The 25838-nt window shown below is 33.6% G+C and overlaps 1 protein-coding gene across 2 annotated transcripts in view; it reads left to right on the top strand.

Annotated features, from left to right (window-relative positions):
- Positions 1-6103: 6103 nt before the first annotated feature.
- LOC130896740 (probable multidrug resistance-associated protein lethal(2)03659) overlaps positions 6104-25838 on the top strand; it is a 56285-nt gene continuing 36550 nt past the window's right edge. For both annotated transcript variants that reach the window (XM_057805031.1, XM_057805030.1), the window contains exons 1-3: positions 6104-6447; positions 21006-21155; positions 23196-23429. In XM_057805031.1, coding sequence (XP_057661014.1) covers positions 21070-21155; positions 23196-23429 — 320 coding nt within the window. In that variant the 5' untranslated portion in view covers positions 6104-6447; positions 21006-21069. The remainder of the gene's footprint in view (positions 6448-21005; positions 21156-23195; positions 23430-25838) is intronic.

Here is a 25838-nt window from a genome sequence, read left to right as displayed (position 1 = left end):
GGTTCTGGAAACTGCTTTTCCTTGAGCTTTCATGTCCAGCAATATTTTAAGTGATTATAGAACTTCTGGAATACATCCACCTGGACAGCGAAATATTTTCAGATCAAGATTTTATGGATAGCGATTTGGAAAATAACGTACCACAGCCAAGCCGAGATAAACAGACTCTACTTTAACTTAAAATAAAGAAGAAACACTAAAACCTTTGATTCTAAATGCAGAAACCCTCGAAAAAAGATTTTAGCCAAAAGAAGTATAACCGTTTCCAAAAGCACTAGCCATAATAAATACAAAGAAAGGGAGAAAGACTGGAAAAACAATGATAGCAACCGACACCCCAGAGAGGGATGAAATCAGAAGAAAAACAAAATCGGTAAAAAGTCCAAAAGTTTTGCCATCAAAAGAAATGAAACCAAAAGTGTAGATGAAGTGCACAGAAATTGTAGAAATTCAATGACTGCTGATAAAGGTGGTGAAATTTTACAATTTCTTCTTAAGTTCTTTTAAATTATTTTTATTTTGTTATTTTTTTACTGTCCGTTTCAAGGTACAAAAGAGTTGTTCCATGGAACATGTGGTTATATAAGCAATACAAAGTTTATATTACCCACTCTTGATGCATCTTTTTTTAAAATTTAATTTGCAAATTTGATACATGAATGAATACAAATTAAAATGACCCATTGTAATAGTTAATTCAATTTTTTCTGTGTGAAAATTTTAAAAAAATGATTCAAGGTACAGTTTCTCCTACTATTGTCAAATGAAAATCTAAAGAAATAGCGACTGGTTATGTTGAAGACAGTATTTGCAATAAGAATGTTTCAAACATCATTGGAAGTGCATATGAACTGACCGAAATTGTCAGCAGAATTAATTTGAACAGTATTTCTTCTGGCTTGAAAAATAGTAGAAATATTCCAAACAATACAGACTGTAATTTCCATATTCATTTGAAAAATTAAGGTACCTAATTGAATGTTTGGAGAAAGCTTTTGTGTGATAGATGTCAGAATCTTCTTTTAAAAATTTTCATTCAGAATAGATTTTATGTTTTTCGGGTTGTTAATATTACCACGGAAAATTTACAGTAGGCACGGTTTTTAAAGCTGGATTCACACGAACTGCGACGTATTTTAACCAAAATAATTATCCAATAAAACAAATTTTATCCCTAGTTTATGTACGCACTTGTTTGCCCTAAATCAATTGATTGTGTATTGTCAATATAAACACTACTTATTGAATAATACTTGATTGTATAATGGTTTTAATTCTGCTTCAATGAATTTTAGTTAGACCAGAAAGAACCATGACGAATATCATATTCACGCTTACTTTCTCTAAATCCATTAATACAGGCTGCACAATAGTTGACAAAAAAAGGTATTTCGACAATAAATTGAGAAAGACTCGATTTTTCACGTGTAGTTATTGCAATATAAAACATATAAATCACCTATGCCACGCACTATTTACCAATGATTATAATAATTAGGTCAGATATTGATAGAGGTTGTCCTTTACACATTTTATGTTTGTTTCATGATAAATTAAAGAATTTTTGGACAATTCGTCAAAAATATTTAAAATCTTCAAAGTCTAATAGCAGACCATCTACCGGACTCAATTGTAAATCTGCTTAGCTACATTTCAATATGTTTTAAGAGTATTTATTCTGTATTCTAGGATCACTTTCCAGTAAATCTATTTTGTTACGATCTATTTCATATTAAATAAAAAATACAGGCGATATTATGTACATAATTTAGAGTCATAATAAAATTAATTAATTCATTAAAATATTTGAGAACTCGTATGTAAATTGCATCTTTATAATTTTAAACCTCATATATTATTAATTTTGGTTAAGTTAGGTTATGTTAAATATTCATAATTTTGGTTAGGTTCGGTTAGGTTGAATATTGATAATTTGGTTATGTTAGGTTAGGTTAAATATTAATAATATGGTTAGGTTAGGTTAGGTTAAATATTCATAATTTTGGTACAATAATTAATTGTGATAATATAAGCGAAATACAGAGGGTGCCTTATAAGTAATATCGGTTTTCAAAATTGAAAATTTCTATAGTATGTAGTGGGATAAATATAAATTTGTGTATTAAAATATTTTTAGTATTCGTATGTAAAGACTAGGTTAAATAATCATAATTTTGGTTAGGTTAGGTTAGCTTAAATAATCATAATTTTGGTTAAGTTAGGTTAGGTTAAATATTCATAGACAAGAAAGGAGGTGTGGCTATATAGCCATACTGAACAAAAATCTAGAAATCGCTCCGAAGCGATAGTTGTGTGCTAATCGAAACCAAGGGCACCACCATTACGGCCGCGTATATCTCACCGTATATAAACGCTATGGAATATCAAAAGTCCATTGATACAACATTCGAAATGGCTACCAGAAACAATCTATCTATCTAAAACTATCTATCCCCATGTCGCGGATTTCGCGACATGGGAATATCCCATATCTGATATAAAAGGACAAATTGTAGAGGAGTGGCTGGCCCAAACAGGATTGTTAGCGAAAAACAACGACCAGTACACTTTTGAAAGAGGTAACTCTAGAACGCACATCGATGTTACACTCTGCCACACCAGTAACTATAATAAGATCAGAAATTGGTGTGTGGAATATGTCAATCCGTACACACACCATGGACATATACAATATCAGATAAAAACGAAGGAAGTAATAAAGCCCCAAGAGAAAAAGGACCTACCTGGACATTGACAAGTACGTGAAACTACTAAACAAGGGCAATGTATCGTACGAGGGAATACTGAAAGTATATAAAGATGCCTCCAATAAAGACGGTAATAATACCTCGACGATACCATTCTGGTGGAACCCAGGAATAGAAATGCCAGAAATAAATACAATAGATTGCGACGTAGATACACCCGCGAAAAACAACAACAATTAAAACAGAAATGGGAAGACGGTATGAAGGAACAAAGCAGAATCCTTAGAAGACTAATATTGCAGGTTGAAAAGAGCTGTTGGGAAGACCTCATAGTAGACTTAGTAAACCACATATGGGGTCAAGGTTACAGGATAGTAACGGTTAAGTTGGCAAATGAGACACAAGGTCAGCTAAGTCGGAAGAGGCGGAAAAAGATCCTTCGCACACTGTTCCTGACAATGAGGAGGACACCGCTGGCGACCAATGAGTTTTACCAGAGAAGAGCTCGAAGCAACCCTAATAGACATAAAAATCGCGGTGAAAACTAAACCATTGCAAGTCTTGAATTATTTAAACGAACTTTTAGAACATCAACAGTTCCCCGACAGCTGGAAAACAGCTAAAGTGGTTCTACTTCCGATAGAGCCTAAAGACCCAAATGAGGTAGGCAGCTATCGACCAATATGTCTAATTAACTCTTTTGGAAAATTAGTAGAACGCATGATCACTAATAGATTAGCTGAGGAGATTGAGGACAAAAACCTTCTATCTCTACACCAGCATGGCTTCCGACCCAAAAGATCAACGGTATCGGCAATAAAGGAATTGAAGGAAATTGTAAAGAATACTAGCCACAAATGGGGTTTATTTGTGGTTATAGACATTAAGAACGCTTTCAATACCGCTAAATGGCATAAAATAGTCAAGGCATTTGAAGATAAAGGAATAAGCCCATACTTAACGAGATACATAAAGAACTACTTAAGCGGCAGGAGGGTGACTTCCGGCATCATTTTACGTAAGTGTTCGATGGGTGTTCCACAGGGCTCGGTCCTTGGACCAGTCCTGTGGAATATAATGTATAATGGCATCCTAGAGTTGTACTACTGCCCAAAGGTGTCTACCATAGCATACGCGGAAGACCGCATATAATATATTGAGGGAAACAAGGAAAATGAGGTCAGAAACAGAGCAGAGAATACTGTTGGATTACAGCAAACGGACTCAAAATTGCTCCGCAAAAAACGGAGATACTAGTAGTAAAAGGACCCTGAAAAACAAACGGTTCTTTCAAGATGGTCGTGGAAAGACAAAGAGTCGTGGCCAAGACAATAATAAAGTACCTAGGAGTTATCATAACCAAAAACTTCAGTTTTTTGGAACATATAAAGTACACGGTCGAAAAAGCCAACAAAAAGACAACTCAACTACGGAGGCTTATGCCGAATGTAGGGGGGCCTTGCTATTGCAAGCGCAGGGTTCTGTGTTAGGTGAACGCACAGTGTTCTCCTGTATGCGGCGCCAGTCTGGCGCGATGCCATGAAGGTACAATCTTATAAGGAAAGATTAACAGCAGCTTGAAGGAAAGGCTTTTTAATGGTTGCCGCTGCCTAAAGGACCGTATCGGCCGAGGCAGTCCTGGTTATAACAGGATTTCCACCGATTGATCTCATGATAGCTGAGAGATGTTTCCTGTATAAAATAGGAGGTAGGCTAGTCAGCAATAGACGCACGGTAAGAGAGAGGATATACAAAAAGTGGCAGGAGAGGTGGGATGGACTGGAGACGAAGCCTTGTAGACGAAAACTCTAATAAGAGACATAAGAAGCTGGGTCATGTCACGGGACATGGCTCGTTCGGTACCTTCACCAAAAGAATCCGTTAGACCGTGGATGACACATGCACAACGACCCGGCCCATGTCCTTTATGAATATGTACGATAGAGTGATAAGAGAGGTAAATTAAAAGAACAAATAGGAAACCTGCCACCGGCAGCTGAGATCATAGGAGAAATGCTCAAGGACAGGGAGACCTGGAAGGCGGTAACGACGTACATGACTGAAGTAATGACCAAAAAGGAGAAAGAGGATAGGAACACTAATGGTTGACGAATTAAGGAATAAGGAAATAAGAGAGGTACGCTGATAAAATGACAACTTGTCCTCCCGGCGTACGCAACTCTCAAAGATTTAGAAAGGAGGAGGGTGGTTTAGTGGGTAAGACTCCCGCACAAACTCACAGCATTGCACCCTCCCGCTGTAAGGACGGCATTAGCTTCCACCACACGTCAGGGCAAAAAGAAGGTTAAATATTCATAATTTTGGTACAATAATTAATTGTGATAATATAAGCGAAATACAGAGAGTGTCTTATAAATAATATCGGCTTTCAAATTTGAAAATTTTTATAGTATGTAGTGGTATAAATATAAAATTTGTGTATTGCCCAGACATTATCAGAACCAAAAGTTTACTGCAGCTGTTGCAGCAAGAAAAATGAGTAGAATTGAAGGGACATGCACGGTTAATAAGCGAAGGACAAAGCCACCGTTAATTCAATCGTTTGAATACTGAAGATTTGACCTCTCCTGCGTGAGATATAGTCGTTAGAAGGTGAGAATCAGAGAACCCACCTAGTACTAGCAATTGCCGTTTATCTCATTTCCTCGCACTCTCTAAAATATCATACGTCAAAATATAAAATAATTAGGTAAGATATATAAACTTGAACATGAAAAATCATTGGTCAAACATAGGAAAAAGGGGTTGATCCAAGTGGAAAGTCTTGTTGTATGACTGGTGGAATTATGAGAGTTGAGTGTACTTCGAAATAATTCCAGAAATTGAGCTATTGATGCTAATGTAACAAGTAGACAGCTGATGCAAATGTCTGAAGTTTTATCAGAGACATATCCAGTTATAGTTAAACGAAAGCATACTCTCTTACCGCAAGACAATATTAAATCACATAATGAGAAAGCATTTAGTCCAGACCTTGTAGCCAGATTTTGTTCACCGTCCACCGTATTTATCAGATCTGTCCCCTACTAACTTTTCCTGTTTCTTAGCCTCAAAATTTTACTTGCCGGGTTAAGAAAAAATTAGAGCATCGCTAAAGTAAGTGTATGTACTTAAAAGGAGAGAAATAAAGATGATTATGGAAAAAGAATTCTTTTCAGGCAACTCTCATACTGTATACAGATAAATCAAATATGATTGTTGTAATATTGACTGTATTAAACTATATATTTATCAATATTTGTGTCCTATTTTGAGATAAGAGTTTTAAAAACATGAATTCAAACAAAAGTATCTTTCTCTTTGGAACGTTTGTCTGAATTCATTGTCTTATCACCGTACTAAACAATAAATAAGGAAACACGCTTGAAATATAATTTAGCACTTCGTCTGTGATTACCAATGTTTGAAACAGATCGTAACCATCGAAATCAAACGTTAGCTTCAATAGATTAATCATTAAAACAAATAGTACAAGTACGAGTGTACGGAATTGTTCTAAATTTAATCGTTTAGAAATATTCAGTTCAGAAAAAGTTCTCTGAAAAAAAGTGAAACGACCTTAAACATACTGTTGTTAGTACCAAGTTTTTTGAAACATTTGCTCATTTATTATTTCAATGTTCGGCTGTTCAGACGAGGAATAGGTGTTGAAGATTTTGTGTGGGTGTTTTGTTTATTGTTTAACGTGATTAGTGTCTCGAATTTTATTATTTATTCGGTAAGATTATTTTCACTTTATTAAATTTTCATTCAGAGTTGTCCACTAATGTTTTTTCAATTTTTTTTTCTATCATTGTCCATTTTTATATTAATTTTTATGTATAAGTAGATATTGAACATTTATTTCTACTTTTGTATGGTTTTAATGTTTTTTATGAATTTTTTTATTGATAATAGATCGTTTTATTGACCAATTTATTTGAGGATTATCTACTACTAAAATAGGACGAGTCGATTTTAGGCCTCATTCCATAGAAAATCATTTTGATATATAACGTACAATCAAGATACATCTTCAGGAATAATTCACTATTTTATAGTTCTTCCAATATCAATTGCAGATTATAAAAACTTATACAAAAACCCTTGCTGATAATTTTGTTTGATCTACTGTAGGCGTAGATACCTCATGTTATAAATTTATTATGTATATATTATACGAGAAAGTAGTCGTTACAAAGCAAAGTTATTTAGACAGATCCACATAATTGTAGTCCTACTTGGAACTTGAAAAAAAATCAATATTATACCTCGTTAAGTTGCTACAACTGAATATTGAATTATAAAACGTAAATAGACGAGTAAAATGTACCTGCCTGTAAGGGAGTTTGGTTTAAACAGGGTACTAGACGTGAACTGAGCCCTCTTTGTACCTCATTCGTTTTTTTTTTCTGGAAAACAGAGTTTAAAAGCAAAAATCATGAAGGAAAATAAATTGTTTGCAAATAAAACAAAAGAAAAAAAAACATTTCAATTCCAAAGTATCTTTATAATGATAATCATAGTAGTCAGAATCTTCTGAAATAGAGTCATCATTTGATTGAATTATGAAGGGTTGTGAAGAGGGTGATATCACATATTCATCTTCTTCTTTGATAATATGTTCAACACAGTTTTTCCAAAGCTCTAGAACTTTCTTTGCGAGTTCTACAACCTCTTTACTCAGTTCTGGAGACTGATTACATTTTCGTAATTCTGATTTAAGCTGCCCATGTTAACTCTATAGGGTTAAATATGTAATAGTAAGGAGGTAGTCTAAGAAGAGTATGACCCTGTTCTTTCCATATCTTGTCAATATAATAAATTGCCTCTAACTTTAGACCTTTAATAACAGTAAGCAATTCTTTGTTTGTTGGGCCTTTTTTACGATCGCTGACAGGAATAGGAATATTTTTTTCAGACATAACTTCTAAAATTTGAGCTTTGTTACTTCTATTAATTGGTATCTTGAGGAGTTTCCGCGAGTGGTAGGATACGTTGTAAAAGCTGTTCATTAAACAGACTTCCTGGCAGGAATATTTTGAAGAATTCGATGTTTTTATTAGTAAACAGTGGAGATGATGAGTCCAGGTCGACTGACGGTTTGTTAGAACTTAGATTCAATTTAATTTAAGGGTTCCTTCCGGTAAATTGGTCGCCAGGTATATAGCGGAACAAAAAAAAATTGTGCAATTTTTGTTGTTGTTCCTGAGAAGTGGCGTAACTCAAAAATAGCTACTTTTCAGGAAAAGGAAAAAACGTCTCAAAAATGAATTACTAGGTTCCAAAATGTATTTTTTTTTCAATTCAACCATAAATTACTTACGTTTAGTTTGAACTAATTATTTCGTTACTAATTAATAGTTTATATTTTCTATTTGAGTTATGTTATTTCACTGTAATATTTTACCTACTTACGCTTTTCCAGTTACTAATCCACAATAATTATGTTTTAATATTTAATTTTATTAAGTTAATAATAAACTTGCTGTACGTGATAAATTGTTAAATATTATTAATTGAAAAATTATTATCTACTAATATAGATTTGTAATAAAAATTATCGATGGATCGAGAAAAGATTTCAAATTTCAATTTGTGATAGAACAGGTTTCAAGAAAACAACTTTGATCAAGTATAAATTTATGATTTTATCAAAATAACTTTCAATAATACAAAATACTGTTGAAAGAAACGTCGTGTTCATAATTATTAAATTTTTCAAAAGTTTTAATCAACTAGGGAAGGTACAGAAACTTGAAAAATTTTACTGTTATAAATATGTTTACTGTCATAAATAATAAAGGTATAAATTGATCACATTGTTTTTCGTGGGGTTAGCGCTCTCACTCGTCCTCTTTGTAGGTAACAGCAGGTATTAATTTGATACTAAAAACTCATATAAACATTGAACAGTTGAAACAATTAATAAAAAAGATAATGATAATAATAATTGAAATAATTATAGGGAAAATCATCATAAAAGGAATGCTGGGATAACAGCCTTCAACTGTTGCAAATGATTATATTTTTTTAAAGCTAATTTGCTTATTATTCGATGGAATAACTGAATTTAGCAATAGCATATCTTTTTCTTTCTGGGAGGCCTACAAATTCTTCGTCAAAGTTTCACTTGAACTATATTACTTTATTACAGCATGCACTTCATGAGGAAACCTAAAGCTAATAATATTTAGTAACAATGGGTTTTTTTACGTTCTGATGTTATGGGAAAGTTAAGATAGTAAAACAATTGAGACAAAATCTGAACGGAATGTAACAGAAAACGGAAAATAGCTCACATGGATTTAGAGATCCTTCCTCGATAAAGAAATGCCCAGGACTGAGCGACTTACGCGCCTTTGGGAACATTTGAGATTCGCGAGAAAATTTTTCATAGTTACGCTTTTTATCTAGAGAGATGTGCTCAATTTACATCACTTCTCAGGAACTACAACTATATGGAGAGATGTATTGCGTGAGGGAAAAAATCAATTTTGCATGAAACAATTCGATATAATTAGACGTTTATGTGAACAAATCTTTATCAAAATATCAATCATTCAAAAATTATTAAAAAAAACTAGTTTTAAAACAGTAGAGACCTAATATCAAGAACATTTAGAAGCATTGAAATATTGTATATAGACTCCTCACCTCATGAACTATTTCCATCTCTATTTCCATAATCTGAAGTTTGGCTCAACTTTTTCAATATCTTACCTCCCTATATTAAATCAAAAGATCGGCAAGGAACATTTCCCTATAGGTAGAATGGTCGCCGATGGGATTTTATATTGAAACTAAAAAGTTTGTTATTCAAAAACAATTTTTCACATACGTTTCAATTTGATATATGTTAACTTTTCAAGGAAAACATATATGAAAGGACAAAATAAAAAAAAAATCGCTTATTTGGTTTGTACGACATTAATTTAGACACAACAGTCTTCCACTTCATTTTAATTTATATAACTGAGTGTTTTTGAGCCAGATTTATATTTATGTCTTTAATTAATAATTACAACTTAATCCTATTTACTTAACACTCTAATCGTCTCACTGGTCTCTAAGACCGGAAGGGAAATTGACATTCCTGAGGGTTCGTCCGCTTTCTCCCGCTCAAGAGCTGTCCAGTAGTTTTCCGCCATTTGTTATTTGTAACCTTTAGTTGGCTGTTAGCCGCCGTGCATATCGTATTTTATTGTTTATGGTATTGAGTAAAAGGGAAATACCTGGATTCTTACCATCTCCAAAAAGAAAAGTGGGATCAATCCTATATGAATTTGCAGGCAATACAACTTTGCTTTTTGTTGTGCCTAAAAAGAATTATTCGGTAATATTGGTGTCATCAATGCACCACAGTATTGGAACAGGGGATATAAAAAACAAACCTGAAATGGTTTCTTACTACAATAAAACGAAAGCAGGGGTGGAATTGCTAGACATAAAATGTGCGATATATTCGTCTAATCGAAGAACCAGAAGAAGGTAATGTAACAGTCAAGCTCAAATAATGACACGAAAGAAAATCCTAGGATTTGATCTAGTGGAGAAATCAAAGAACCTGAAGGATTCTTCGATTCTCCTCCAAGGGCTAGGGTGAGTGTATCCAAGGTGACTGTAAGGGAATTGCCTAGGTAACTTATTTTTAGAATTACTATTACAAGTACATCAAATGAGTCAAACGTACATTTAGTGCCAGCTCAAATATTTTCACAGCACTTCATACTTTGAGATTCCAACTGCATTTATGTGCTATTCATTTACTTATAAGAAAAGTTAGTGATTCTCTCAGTTTATCATAAATATTTTGAAACATTTTAGTAGTTGTGTCATCTTCACCAGGAGACTTCATATTTTTCAAAGAATTAATAATAGTTATAAAAGGTCCGGCTATTAAATAACGAGACTGGTTACGAAAAAGTGTTTTTGTAAAAAAATTTTTCTACATTCGAATGCTCCCCTTCAAAATACGCCCCTCCCATATCTATACACCTTTCCATAAGTTTTCTCCATTAATCGAAGCAGTGCTGGAAGTCTTCTTTGGGGAGTGCCTTCAGGAGCTCTACCGTTTTTTGCTTTACCGCTTCCATCGACTCAAATCGGGTCTCTTTCAAAGCAGATCTTTTTCTAACCTTTCAAGGAAATCCGAGCAGACCTGTAGACGAAAGAGCTTTTGGTCAGGAGTCAGATTTTTTGCACCAACTTAGCACAGACTTTTCTCATGTGTAATTCCTCGTGTAAAATTTTTCGAACCGTTTCACAGGACGACCTAGGCGTTGGTCATCTTCAGTGCTCTCTCAGCCATCACTAGAGTACTTACACCACTCAAAAACACGCGCACGAGATAGATAATTGTCCCCATAGGCCCCTTGCAATAATTTATAGCACTCAGTCGGAGTTTTTTCAATTTAACGAGAAATTTGAGATTGATACGTTGCTCCTGTTTTTCGTCACGAGAAAAAAACACTATCGTTTAATCCGATACTGCACAAATACTATAATAGTGACGGAAACGTGATGCGGTGGGACGTGCATAGACAAGTTACCTAGACACCCAACGTACTAATCGTCCCCACTGTCTAGGGCGCCCTCTAGGCGCGCACTCTTGTTATTTAATAACCAGACGTTGTAATTTCCCTTTAATATATTTTACTTTACTTATGTGTACAAAATTATTGAAAACTAGGGTTGAAAATAAAAAGGAGTACTGTATTAAAATTATAAATTCTATAAATAATATTCATTGGATTTGATTCATTTCAGCTGTATATTTTTATTTAAGATAAATGAATAAAAATGTCAAAATTTTTCAATCGACGATAATTATTTTTAAACATTTATTTGATTAGTGAGAATTTTCTACAGAATCTATTTGATATCCATTGTTTTTATTTTAAAATAACTATTCCTATATTTTTAATTACCGGCTAGGAAACATGATGGAATTTTTTTCAAACTATTTAGCACCTAATAACCATTTATATCAAACTATTTATCCTGCTACGCGTTCGTCAGTCACTTCAAGGTTGTTATTGTTTATAGGAATTAGCTATGTTAAAAGTTGAAAACAATATTTTTGTGACCCATCCCAGATAACATTCAGATAAGTATTATTAGAAAGTATAGAAACCTATGAATGGAAAAGTTGTGGAGATATCATGTTTTCAAATTTCTGAAAAAAATTCCAGTTACATCTCCACAACTTATAGTCCATTCGTATAAAGCAATTCGACAAACCAGAAAGCAATGGAAACAAAATCAATCTTCACAAATCGTAAATGGGTATAAAAACCAACTTCCGCAGGACAATTTCATTATTATAAATAAAAATCTGAATATATTTTGTAATTAAAGGTTTTTGAGGTTGTATGTTTATGAATGTAATGTAAGAGGTCATGTAAACTGCGACCCAAAGGTTTTATTGTGTCTTTTTTCCTTGCTGTGGCCTCAGAAGATGCTCAGTTTTTATAGGTAATCTGTTGATCGTCTGAAAAGTCCAGTACACGACGTTTGGCTATTAAATAACGGGACTTCTTTTTCTTTCATCACTTTATCCGTTACAAACGCTGCTTGTTAACAAGGCTATTCTTATTTTGTTTACTGCGTTTCTGAATAAATCAACACTGGCGTAGGTTGTGCAACCATGATTCCCTTTTTCAAATGTAGATCAAGTACTTTGTTTCCGTGATCGTATTTCTGATATCTGGTACCATTTCGCGTTTACTGTGGTTCCGAGATATGTAAACGCTTCTACCAGATATATGTCTTGACCGTTTATCGTTAGAAGCACTTGAAGATGTTGACTTTTGCTAATAATCAGTTTTATTTTTGATATAATCAAGGAAAGTCCATATTCTTCACTTGCTGCGTATATTTTTTGCATAATATTTTGTAGATCTCTAACGTTATTTGCTATATCTGCATATTTAATGTTGTTAATTGCTTCTCCAATGCTTTTGATACCTTCTTGTAGTTCTGCCAGTGCTTTTCTAAATACTCTTTTAGATTAAATGTTGTATAGATGAAGTGACCGAATGCAACACTGTCACCTGCCCCTCTTGACATCAATTTTACCGCTTTTACTTTTATTTTTGCAGTACATATTAGAAATAATACGGATGTCTTTTCCTCGATAAGCTATTCGCGTTCGACGTTATCCAAAGCCTTAGAAAAATCGAATAATCACAGGTTTACGTCTTTTTTAATTTCTCTAGATCTCTGGATGAGAACCTGTAGGCTAAAGATTACTTCTCTTTTATATCTAGTGTGCTACGTTAACCAAAGTGCGTTTCAGATGTTTGTTTTACATTTTACGTATATTCGATTTTATATAATTTTAGTAAAAACCAACGTTATGTCATTTATCAAGCTTAATAAGTTGTATTGGTCACAGTGTTTCACATCTGGTTCCTTTGGTATATCGATAAAGGTCGACTGCAGCTACTCTTCAGATCTGTCCTCTATCACGGATGGTCTTAAAAAGGGTGGTTCTCTGTTTTGCACATTCCAATATTTCATCCTGTATGTTGCCTCGGATTTTATAATTGAAGGCCCAGAGACGTAATTGTCGTGTGTGTTCTGTGTAACTCTTCCACATCTTTATAAGCTCTGTGTTTTTGCATATCAGGTTTCCATCGGTGTCCAAACCTAAATGTAGACCATATATAACGAGGCTGGTAACATGATATTTCATTTTGGTATTATGTAAATTTACTTATTATCACCTCCAATATAAACCGTGCAGGAAGCTTTGTTCCTGTCAGTTCCTTCTGGATGCGCGCCACTTATTATCTCACAGTTTACACCTAGACTTAGATCTTGGATTGTCTAAGAATACAAAAATTTTTGCGAGCTCTTGTTGTTCAAAGGTGAGGATTTCAGGTACCAATTTTTCGCATGGTGGAATTTTCATTCAGCGATCCCACGAATACTCAACCGATGATCAGATCAAACAAAAATACCGACTTTTTCGAAATCTGCATCCATTTTTGACGTGGAAGTGGAGATCCAAAGGTGAATCAAATACAACATCTTCACGGCTATCTTAAAAACGCTTAAACCGCTCAAAAACACATCAATATAACAAACATTCATTGCGATATACTTCTTTTAATATATTATAAGTTTCAGTTACAGTTTTCCCGAACTTCCTGTAAAATTTCACAACAACTCGTTGCTTTTCTTTTTTGGGAAAAAAACGATAAAAAACAGCCACTATACAAATGAAGGCAACGGCTATACTGGTTTGTCTACAGACACGATAGACATTCAAAAGAGTAGGTTTTAATTTAAACAGTCGCTAAACTTCTGTTTCTGTAGCAGCGCTAGTCTCCTTACTTGTATTATATAGGTTTACCTGTCAAAGATTTTCATTTTCTATTTCATACGAGGGACATGCGGCTGTTTTTCCATAATTTATTCGTTCAAACGTTGCAATAATACTCGCCGTCCCAAAAAACTGATGCCGTAACCTCGTCTGCAGATAGAACGGTTTTTGTCTTCTTTGGAACCGGTTCTCCCTTTCAGTCAGTTGTTCTGATTGTTTTTTTGTTGTCTAAAGAACATCTGGTTGACGTTTCTAAAGGATCTTAATTTTATATTTATCGTAATGAATAATATATTTTATAAAAAAATATTTTTGACGTTTCGACCAAATTTCTATCTTTATCAATGTATAACCTTCAGCATTTAAATATCATGAATAAACATATTAACACCCATATGAATTTTATCTACTGATTCATATAGTTATCAATGTGAGAATATATTTTGATAATGAAAAAAATTAAGTCAAAACGTCAAAAATTATTATTTTATGATAATAAAATATCAATTTAAGTTTATATAAAACTTGTGACTGTGAATCTTATTAAAAAAGGAAATAAATAAGATTTATTTGCATTCATCAGTGTACACAACACAACACAATTTTGACAACGTTTCTGAATTTTCTGAAAACTTTTAGAAAATGTCTCTTTGAGAATCTACCGTAAAACGGATGTAAAACGTCCTTGGATGAAGGATACGTCCACAAAATGTGCCCCTTTTAGGTCTTTTTTCATGCAATAAAACAGAAAATAGTAAGCAGGCCCCAGGACAGGCAGTATCCGACGATGAGTCAAGAGATGGGGCGTGTGGATTGCAAATGAACAAGCAGAAGGACCTGTTGACAAGGACCCGTTGTTCAATTTTAGTGGATGCGTCGTAACAGCAGCTCCAAAACTTCCTCGTTTTGGAAGGCGATCAGTTATCCCTGATAAGTGATCTAACTTGAAACACCAGGTCTCATCCCCTGTGGCAATGATTTGCAGAGACGATGGATCCTAATCAAACATGATAATAAAATCTCATGAGACTTCCACTCGTTTTGCTTCCTGATTATCTGACAGGGAGTGTGGCCCAAATCGCGTAGAGATCTTCCTCTTACTCCAATCCTCGCAAAAATGGTGCGAACCATGTTCTTGCTTATTCAATTCCTCAGTCTTCAATCGTAGAGTCTCTACTCGTTCAATCATATCTGGTGCTCTGCTTGTCGATGCCAGACACGATCATGGTTTATTTTAAATAGTTTTCTCATCATATCTGAAACGTTTTCACTCATTATGTATTATTTGGTTATATTCACATAGGATTGGAAGGTTCCGTTGATAGCTAAAGTTAAAATCCTGTTGATACGCCTACATACATCCTTAAAATCTCATTTTTCAAGCATATGGTGTCTTCTGAATATCTTTCAGCAACTGTGGTATTCCTCTCTCCATCATAGTGGTTAAGCGTATTTATATTAGGTCAAGATATGCTTAAAAGGTTGCCAAAGTTTAATGTTAGCAACGCACACAACAGAGTCTGTTGTATCAGCTACAGACCAATCAAAGAAACACTGGAAGAGTAGGTTGATAGGAGCAAAACCTATTATTGAGACAACCTACAGGGCAGGCAAAGACTATGTTGGGAAACTATAACTGATCTCTCAAATTAAGTAAAAACAATCTACGAATACTTACAGGAGTTCTATCGGGGCACTCTCACCTGAAGACGCTAGGCCAAACCGATAATGCGGCTTGCAGATTTTGTTGCACAGAGGACGAAACCTCTATCTACATTATCTCGAAGTGTGAAGCCCTACGGAACTCCAGAGCACTACACCTAGGAGCGTATGGAATAGAAGACGAAGATCTCTGGCAGCTATGGCAATACCACATTCTGACTTTATATATTTATTTTTTACTTTTTAGTATAACTAACTCTAATGATATTTTTCTCAGTGTTTTTACGATGTTTTCTCTTTCTTGCTTCTAAGTTCCAGTCTTTTATATATACATATTTGTTGATGGTTGAATTTTCAATTTGTAATTCTGGGACTGCACGCTTGGTCAGTTGTATACACGCAAGCGGCTCCTGTGCCAGAGGCCCTCAGCTTTGTTAGTCTATAGCCATCAAGATATGATCATCTACTTAGTACTCTTGATTCATAAATAACTCAAAACTTTCTTCCAATTAATTATAAATTAACAATTCCAACAAAATAACCAGCATGTTTATTACTCCGTAATAATTCTTAGAACTCGTTAATAAATATCAATTAGTATTCCTCTAATTTTAAATCTATTCCAAATTCAAGTTTATCTTTTATAAAATAAAATAAATTTTTTTTATGATTTCAGCATTCTTGAAATGACCTCTTCTCCTAGTGTAATAAATATAACTGAATATAGTCATTTTGAAATGATCAAAATAAATTTCAAAGTTTAAATATTCTCACAAAACGAATAATAATTTTTTTCAATGACACCTAGAAATAAATAAATAACAAAGAAAATATCTTTGACTTGACCGAAATCGTGTCGTTAATAATATTCGCAAATAACGATAACTTAATTCTAGTCCTCCATCTTATTGTTTAAACAAATTAAAAAGAATTGGATAGTTCACTCGTCATATAATGGTATCTAATAGGTAAACTTTTCCTGAAGTCATACCTGCCCAAAAATTTGATGTAATGTGGCGTGTAGGTCCATTTTCAATCCACCTCTGGTCATTTGTGATAACCATTTTGACGTCACTGCCAAAGCAACACGGTAATAGGTCACATTACCTTGTGAACCCTTCCGTTCACTCTTGATAGAGTTCACTATTACAGCGCTAGTTCCTTCTGCGCTTGCTAGATATTGGGGCTTTCCATCAGATTTCCACTAAGAACATTGACGAATCCAATAGTCTTCAGAACTACAATACTTACATTTCGAACGGTTAGTTTTCTTTTTTTGCTGTCCGCCATTGTTTGTAGCACTCAGAACGTCACTAGATTTCGAAGGTGGTGCAACATTTCGTTCATGCAAAATCAAAGCGGACGATGGATCTTCTACCGACTTCTTTTCGCTTGTCTTCATCATTAGATAACTCGAGTTGAATGATTCAAAACGCTGAGGTAAATGTGCAGTACCTTGGAGACGTACAACAATCAAGAAAATTATCGAAGGTTTATAATTTACGCGATATCAAGCCGGCAGTTGATTTTTTACAAGAGATAAAATGGATGTGGAATCTTTGTTATTATTCCATTCCATACTGACGAAACAACTGCTCTTCATCTTTGTTGTTCCACCAGAATATCCCATGCTTCGTTAGCTGACAGCCTACCTGCAATTCGCTGGTGAATATCATCGCTAACGTACTGAGAAATTATTATTTTAGCTCGAGCTACAGACTTGTTGTACGCTTCGAGTTCAGCATTTTCAGAATCACTTGGCATTTCAAATGAAAGATCACGATTCTTACTAGTACCTTCAACGATTCCGACTGCATCATACAATTTCAACATTTCCATAACACGATCTTTCCACGACGGCCAATCTTCAGCACCTTCCAACGGTTTGATACCTTTTACACAATCCATTTTAGAGCTGAACGAACTCGAGCGTTTGAAGCAATCATAAAACACAAGCAGGCGAAAACCGGCATTTCAAGAATCACGTCCAGCTTGCTTAGATCTCAGAACACAAACAACGCTGTTAGTCGAACTCAGATCGACACAAATTTTACTTCATGTATTTCAATTCGCTTGAAATTTGAATTTACTTTGTCAAGTAATCAATATTCTATTAAAAATCATGAAATGTGTCGGTCTTAGTTTGATTAGGTTGATTAGGTTGCAAATCACATCAACAATAACTGTCAAATACCTTTATATTGAACAATCCCACATTCATCCAAAATGTTTTTATGAATAAGTACACTGTAATTGCGTGGGCTAAGGCGTCAACATCCGGATTCACCGGTCGAGGGTTCAAATCCTGTTGACGCTGTTCGGCAATTTTCTTTTTAGAAATTATCACTTCCTTGCAAATATTTTCTTGAAGAACATGCAACAGTAGTAGTAGAATTTACCACCTTAAATTTTATTATGTTGCACCCTCTATTCGAGATTTACAATACTAATGACTAGAATTTAGAGAAAAAATTAATTTTTGACTATAAATCGAACTAAAAAGTGGAAAATAGATATAGTTAAAAAAAAATAAAAAACATGCTTCTAAAAAACATCAAAATAAAAGTTAAAAATAAGCTCTAAACAATAATGAAAAAAAATTGAAAGGAGAGTTCCGAATAAGCTCTTAAAAAACCCATAGAGTTGAAGCTAATATATAAGCATGTTAAAAAGTGCAGCTTTTTCAGAAATGTTTTTTTCACGAGTGCATTTTTTTCTGAAATTGTTTTTTATATTATTGAACATTGTTACATAGGTTTCAACTTGAATTTTTAAATAATCTGACATTAATAAAGGGAAATTTTAATATATGTATAACTCACCTGTTTAAGTAGAGGTACTTCTTCCACATCCAAATCGGAATCACAAGATTAATTGTTGCAACCAATATTTATAATGAACTAATTTCATTTATTATAGTGTCCAGCTTCCAGATTTTCTCTGTTCATTTGATCGTATGGTTAACTGCTTTTTCTTAGATTTCAAGCTTCATATTATTTATAGCCACCAAAACCATCTGTTTTCACTTATTTTGAAAATAAGGATAAATTTTTGGAATTTATACCGTTTATTCCGCAATGATATGATGGTGATCTAACCACACTGTCATTTAATTATATTTTGCAATTCCATCAATTTTACAGTTTTTGAATTTCTATAAATGAAGGGCACACAAAGAATTCAGTTCTTCCTTCATAGAACCGGGATGGAACTTGATATTCTTCAAATTTTTTCAACAAATATGGAATGTACCGACAATAAATTTTATTACAATGCTACCTGTAGCTTCTTCAACGCCCTCTATTTTGAATACGGATGTTATTAAAAACTTTTTTTACCAAGCAAATCCCAATTATTTGTTTTCTTTATATACTAGAGATATTCAGAGCATTCTGTATATCTTATTTGAATAATTATACAAGTGCATTTATGCCAACCAATTAAACTGTGATGAAAAGAATATAGCAAAACATTGAAATTTTATTTTGTAACATAACCACAAAAACGATTAATCGAAATTTTATGGTCACTGTTTGTATTATTATTAAGACATAATTGGGTCATTTTCATTGTACAGTCAATTAAGTTCATTGACCAATACATGATATTTTTCTATTGTATTTATTTCAATAGTTACTCGTGTCAAATAACATTTTCAAGAGTTTAATTTTTTCCTCATGTACTTTCAACGCTAATACCACATTTTCATTTAAGTGCATTCTGATCTAGTAGAGAGGAGGAAAAAAATCATTCAAAAGAATGAGAATCTGCGCAGGTGTTATATAGCAATGGGAAAATATTTATTTCCCTGGAATTGGAAGACATTTATCTTCATGTTACACACTCCATTACCGTTGTAAAGTTATTATTTATAATTCATAATTTTGTTTTTAAAAATCCAATTTCGAAGTTTTAATATATAATTGGCGCAGTCAGTAGGATTGTCGATTATTACGATTAAGTCTGGAAGTCGTTGCTCGGATATTGTCATCAAGATTGCAGTAATTTCTCCAAATTTATTCAGATAGGCCATCGCATCTTCTAGTGAGGCCGGATTTTTGAGATGCAAGTTTAAGGTACCATCACAACCTGCTATAAAAGTGTTATCATAATGGTTTATTTGTCACACTAAGACTAATAAGGACTGGGATAAGAGAAGTAGGATAGTTATTTAGACTAGCTCAAGGTAGAGAGAGTTTTACCATGCTGATCGCCAACGTCAAGGGGACTTGATACGGCACGCTAAGAAGAAGAAGATGAAATTGGTTTATTTATTTTCTTCAAGGGCTTCGAATGACCAAAGTTTTTTAACGTGAACCCGAGATTTCAAAAACACCAAAAAAATCAATCTGGATTGAGATTCAGAATGTTACACGTGTTTAGTGGCCAACAACTGACAATAGATACACTGTCTACATTTTGTAAAGTAACATCTTCGAATCCTTCTCCAAAATTTAATGTAGGTACTGCCGGATAATGCCCAATTACGTAGCACGCCGTCTGGTCGATGTTTCACACTCATCTTGAGCAACAGCAACGGCAAGTTCGTTTACAGAAAGTAGCCAAATACTGCAGTGTTTGTCCAATATGTGTCCAACAGTCAAGAAATCTGCGACGAAAATAACGGGGCGTAGACACAACCGATTAAATATTGTGCAAAAAAAATAATAGAAATAATCGTTCCTCGATCTTGTGAATTTATGGCTTATCGACTTTTATTCTGCGTTTGAGTGTTCCACAAAATTTCAAAACCGAATTGGCATTCGGTCCTCTTTGGAAAAGATAGTGGATTTTCCATTAGGGCGATTTTTTTTGCTCTTTCACTGAAAACGTTCACTAATGATGGCTAGCAAACAAAGTAGTTTTAGAGAGTCTGAACAAAACTAAAAATCTCAATTATAATTATTTACGATGTGCATAACACTATCAAACATGTCAATTGTTTCTTATTTCTGTTTTCTTACAGAAATTTCTTATGACTTGTGACCTGTAACAAGCACATGTTCACTTTAATCTTGAAACAAATTTTTTAATTCATATCTAGCAACATAAACAAAAATATTTTATAAAAAACTCGTACAAATAACAAAATATGCAAATTTAATGCAGTGTCTCGGTAAAATTCGAAGAAAACAACTCACCGAAGAAAAAAAAACATGAATTATTCAATCTAGTCAATTCCCAAATGGTCAATTAAAAGATGATAATTGTTTAGGTATTTTTAAACAGATTATAATTAATAATTTTAATTTAATAAAATTCAATAGTTGATATTGTATATATAAATAACTAGTATATTATAGGTTATAGGTTATAGAAGGTGGATACAATAGGATACAATAGCTATTTGTAAGTGGTTAATGAAATATGGATGATGGCAACCATGATGAACTTAAGAGTAGAAATCTACACCCGCAATTGAAATCCAATTATTTATCAAACATATTTTTTTGGTGAGTACCTCATTGTTTTTATCTGGTATCCCAATATTTTCCCAATGAAAAGATCTAATATATTGAAGGAATTACGAAAATTCTAAAGACGCACTATCATGAATATGCAAGACCAAAAAAACCAACCATATATTTGTAAATATAATGTCAGCAATATAAATAAATATATTAATATAAATACGAATGTTTCAAAAAGTAAGAAGATGAATTCATTCATTTAAGTTGCCATTGAGTTGAAGCTGTAGACAGGGCCGGATTAAGCTAGGGGGTTGGGGAGGCTATAGCCCCGGGCCCCAGGTCCAAGAGGGCCCCATCATTTGGAAATCATTCTGTATTTTTTGATGTGTTGATACCACAAATCTAACGTATTGATATTATTTTGTGAATTTTTCCGGGTTTTCGAATTCCTTAAGGGGGTCCCGTCATTATTTTAGCCCCGGGTCTTATAAATCTTAAACCGGCCCTGGCTGCTGATATTTTATGTACGAGTATATGTGATAAATAAAAAGTTTTTAAAACACAGTAATGAAAGATGATTCAATTCACAAATAATTTCTTTATTGAACGACCGGTTTCGAATATTTATTTATGGGACCTTTCTTAACTTCTACAAAGAAATACACCACATCACAGAGGCTAGATATGATAGAGGACGATCTCCATATGAGAGCAAAATAAAAAGAATTCATATTTGGGGCCTGGAGATTATTTCTTTTGTAGTATGTGATAGCTTCAAAATTAACGGAGTTACATAAAAAATAAGAATTTGAAATTGAAATCACGTCGTGTTTGGAAAATACACTTGAATACCAAAAGAATTCAAAATCAAAACATTAACAAAAAAAGTTTTTTTTTATTTTTTATCAAAGGGTTGACAGGGTATAGACAATCAAAAATTACTTCAAGTGGAGACAAAAAACTTTAATACCAAAAAGAAAGGAAAATCTCAAAGTTGGTAGTCATTAGATTTATTTTTATTTCATTCTCTGCAAAAGGGTACTTTTTAAGGGTTGAATAATAAAAATTAATAACCAATTAAATGCTATGAATTTTTCACAGTAAAAATAAAATTGCAATGTTTTATATCGTTAAAAGATTTTTTCCTGTATTATTTTCATCATAAGGTTAGTTTTTAAAGATTTTTAAGGGTTTACACTTCGAAGATTAGCTTAACTCTAAATTTTCAGAAAAATCGGAGCTGCATTAAAGAATTCGGAGGTTTAACACCATTTTGAACTTGAATGCCTGCATCATATTACCAGAAGATGAATATAAATACTTTATTTTCAAAGCTATTCACACATTAAAACATTAAAAACAGTCATTCAATTATTTTAAAAACGTCAACAGTAAAAATACAAATAAAAACAATTAGAAACAAACATTTAGATAAAACTTTTTAGTAATGTTTTACAACTATATTGTTTGTGAAGCTTTAAAATGTATTTACATTTTGTTTATAATTGTTATTATTTATTATTTTCCATTTAGTTGAATGACTGTTTTCCATGTTTAATGTAAATAAATTGTTAATGGAATTTGTTTGTGTTTGTCTAGTCACGTTATTATAATACTGTGTATGTCTTGCAGAACTTGATAATGAGTCAATTGTTCCTTATGTGAAAATCGCTAATAAATCGCTAGTGAAAGCCATTCTCTATATTTTGAGATGCCATAAAACTGGAGGAGTTAGAGAAATACCGAAGAAGATCCAAAATGTACCCATCATAATTGAGGCAACTTTCGATGTTAGATCCACAAGACTAAATCTAATTTCACTTAATCATCTTTGTTTAAAAAAAAGTTACTTGTTAGTTACCAAATATATTAGTTCTAGAAACTCGATTATACAATACAACTATAAGCAGTGGCAGTCTCGTTTTATATAGGAAATACATTCCTTCCTTTGTTATAATAACAGGTTTTATGTACATTTCAGGGAGCTCAAGAATAAGTTTGGTATAGACCAAATACCATTCGAATAATCAATGTTAAGGGGTTGTCCGAATTTTATGCGTTGATCTCATTATTTTGTTGTAGTTGGGGATTGAAACTTTTCTATAAAGGTTGGAAAAAAGAACTGAACGAAGACGATCTTTACAAACCCTTCGAAGAACACGAATCTCATTATTTAGGCGATGAATTAGAAGCACTCTGGAAATTAGAAAAAATAGAACATTCTCATCCATGTCTCTTACGTCCCATATGGAAATTGTTCAAAAAAGATATTATACTACACGCTTTATGGATGTTTATTTTGGAATTTGTTATAAAGTAAGTACCGAGTTCAAAATTCATAATCTATTGCTCTGAATTACCTATTCGTTACTGCTTGTATTTCATTCTGAAAAAAAAAACCAAAGGAAAGGAACTTGTTAATACATGAATAAGTATGCAAAATAATACTAATACTTTCTTTTCATATCCTTCTTGTCTCTACTTTCTTATAAATTTCACTTTGCGGATATTTCTATGTTTCCTCATATGTCTAAATTCAGAATAATGATGATTGATTTATAATCAAAAAAAGAGGCACTATCTTATATGTAATCATCTTGAAGTCTCGTCACAGTACATCCATTACGCCTATTGCTGGTCATTTTCATGAATGTCCAGAAAGCTTTCGATCGTGTCTGGTACACTGGACTTGCTAGAAAGCTTCTTGGTACCGGACTGCTGTATTTTATAATAAAATTGATAAAATCAGATTATGTATGGGATTATCCTGATTTCTCAAAATCATCTGGCCATTGCTGGCCATTTTCATGAATGTCCAGAAAGCTTTCGATCGTGTCTGGTACACTGGACTTGCTAGGAAGCTTCTTGATACCGCTCTGTTGTATTATATAATAAAATTGATAAAATCAGATTATGTATGGGATTATCCTGATTTCTCAAAATCATCTGGCCATTGCTGGCCATTTTCATGAATGTCCAGAAAGCTTTCGATCGTGTCTGGTACACTGGACTTGCTAGGAAGCTTCTTGATACCGCTCTGTTGTATTATATAATAAAATTGATAAAATCAGATTTTCTATGGGATTATCCTAATTTCTCAAAATCATCTGGCCATTGCTGGCAATTTTCATGAATGTCTAGAAGGCTTTCGATCATATCAATTATACGTATAATACTTCAGCACATCGGTACCCGTAGAAACTTCATTCAAATGTGGAGGATGCCTTACTTGTTGGTTATGTCCCAGACATACACTCTCTGAACCTTCGATTTCATGATTTCCTTAGTCAATTCTCGAATTGATGCGAAAAATTGAGTCTCAAAACTCGCTTATAATCATCCCAATACCACGAGGTTAAGACATTTACACCACGATAGTTGTTTAATATTTAGGAGACAAAGTCTCGAGAATTGTAGGAAAGCAGTTTATTTAGGAATGCGATTCACTCAAACTCTCAATTAAACGATCAATCTGAATGCCACTCTAAACAGATTTTGGAGGTGAGTCTGTATCATCAAGGCATTATAGAGAAAAAGCCTAATGCACTCTACTATCTAAAGAGGACCTTGACTTGTGATCAGTTACTTCTCAAACATAGCCAATACAAGTGCTGGATCATCTCCAGCAACATAGTTTATGTCAATATATACACAACTCCAACTGCAAACTGTCATTACGTCTTCTTCTTCTTCTTGGAGATCTGTCGATCTGTTAATTCTGAAGCTGCCTCTGCATCTTTTCGTGAGAGGTGGATTGCCAACTATCTTTCCACCTTTTAGGTAGTCTCCCGGGAGGCCTTGAGCCGGGCGGGTTGTTTTCTAGGACTATTTTCGGAAGTCTGTTCTCGTCCATCCGACTTGCATGGTTGTACCACTGCCTCTTACGTTGTCTTCCCCATCTCACAATGTCTTGTATATGTCAATACGTGATTTGCACAATATTTGGGCAATATCCTTTCTAAAAACAACTCCTAAATTACTAGTAGATGGCTTCTTGGAAGAGGTAGCTTCCCCCTTTGGCTATCAACAATGTCCTCCCTAGCCTTCTTCGATTATTCCCCTATCGCCATTAGGTGAAACCTATTCCAAAACCTTCCCACACACAGTTAGCGAGTGCCACAAGAAATGACACTATCACAAGCTGTAGAGGAAAATTTTTCCAATATCTGGACCAGAAAATGTTTGTACGGCTGCAGCCATGCAAATAAAATGAGGAAGCATATAGGAGAGATTAAAGGATTGACTATGTAGAGCAGATCTATATAAAAAAGAAGCTCACATACGAAGCGCACTATTGAGTCAAGATCGATAAGCATCAACTATTCCACCTTGACTCAACTATTCAGTTATGTAGGGTGCGCATAGAGATAATTAAGAGTCAATGAGGTCCCGATCAGTTTTTATTCCTCATTAGTAGCACAAAAAGATTAATCTAACAGGTCTTTTATTTGGAGGATTAAAAGAAAACGGAGATATTCTGTTCATAAAACAGATTACTAAATAAATGGAAAATTCGAATCTTACATGGTAACTTACAGAATTAGCCTGCAAAATGTTTGAGCTTTTACAGAATGAGTGAAAGAAGTTCCAATGAAACAACTTTCCGATACACCTTCTCCCAAAATTTAAGTTAAAATTGACCTCTGAATATTCCTTAAATGACTTGAGATACAGCGCAGGTTTTTTCCCGAATAACTTTAGGTTGTTGAAAATAGGATGAACAGA

The sequence above is a fragment of the Diorhabda carinulata genome, chromosome 7 (assembly GCF_026250575.1).
Source record: "Diorhabda carinulata isolate Delta chromosome 7, icDioCari1.1, whole genome shotgun sequence".
Classification (NCBI taxonomy): Eukaryota; Metazoa; Arthropoda; class Insecta; order Coleoptera; family Chrysomelidae; genus Diorhabda; species Diorhabda carinulata.
The sequence above is the reverse complement of the archived record's forward strand: the minus strand, read 5'-3'. Positions and strand labels throughout refer to the sequence as shown.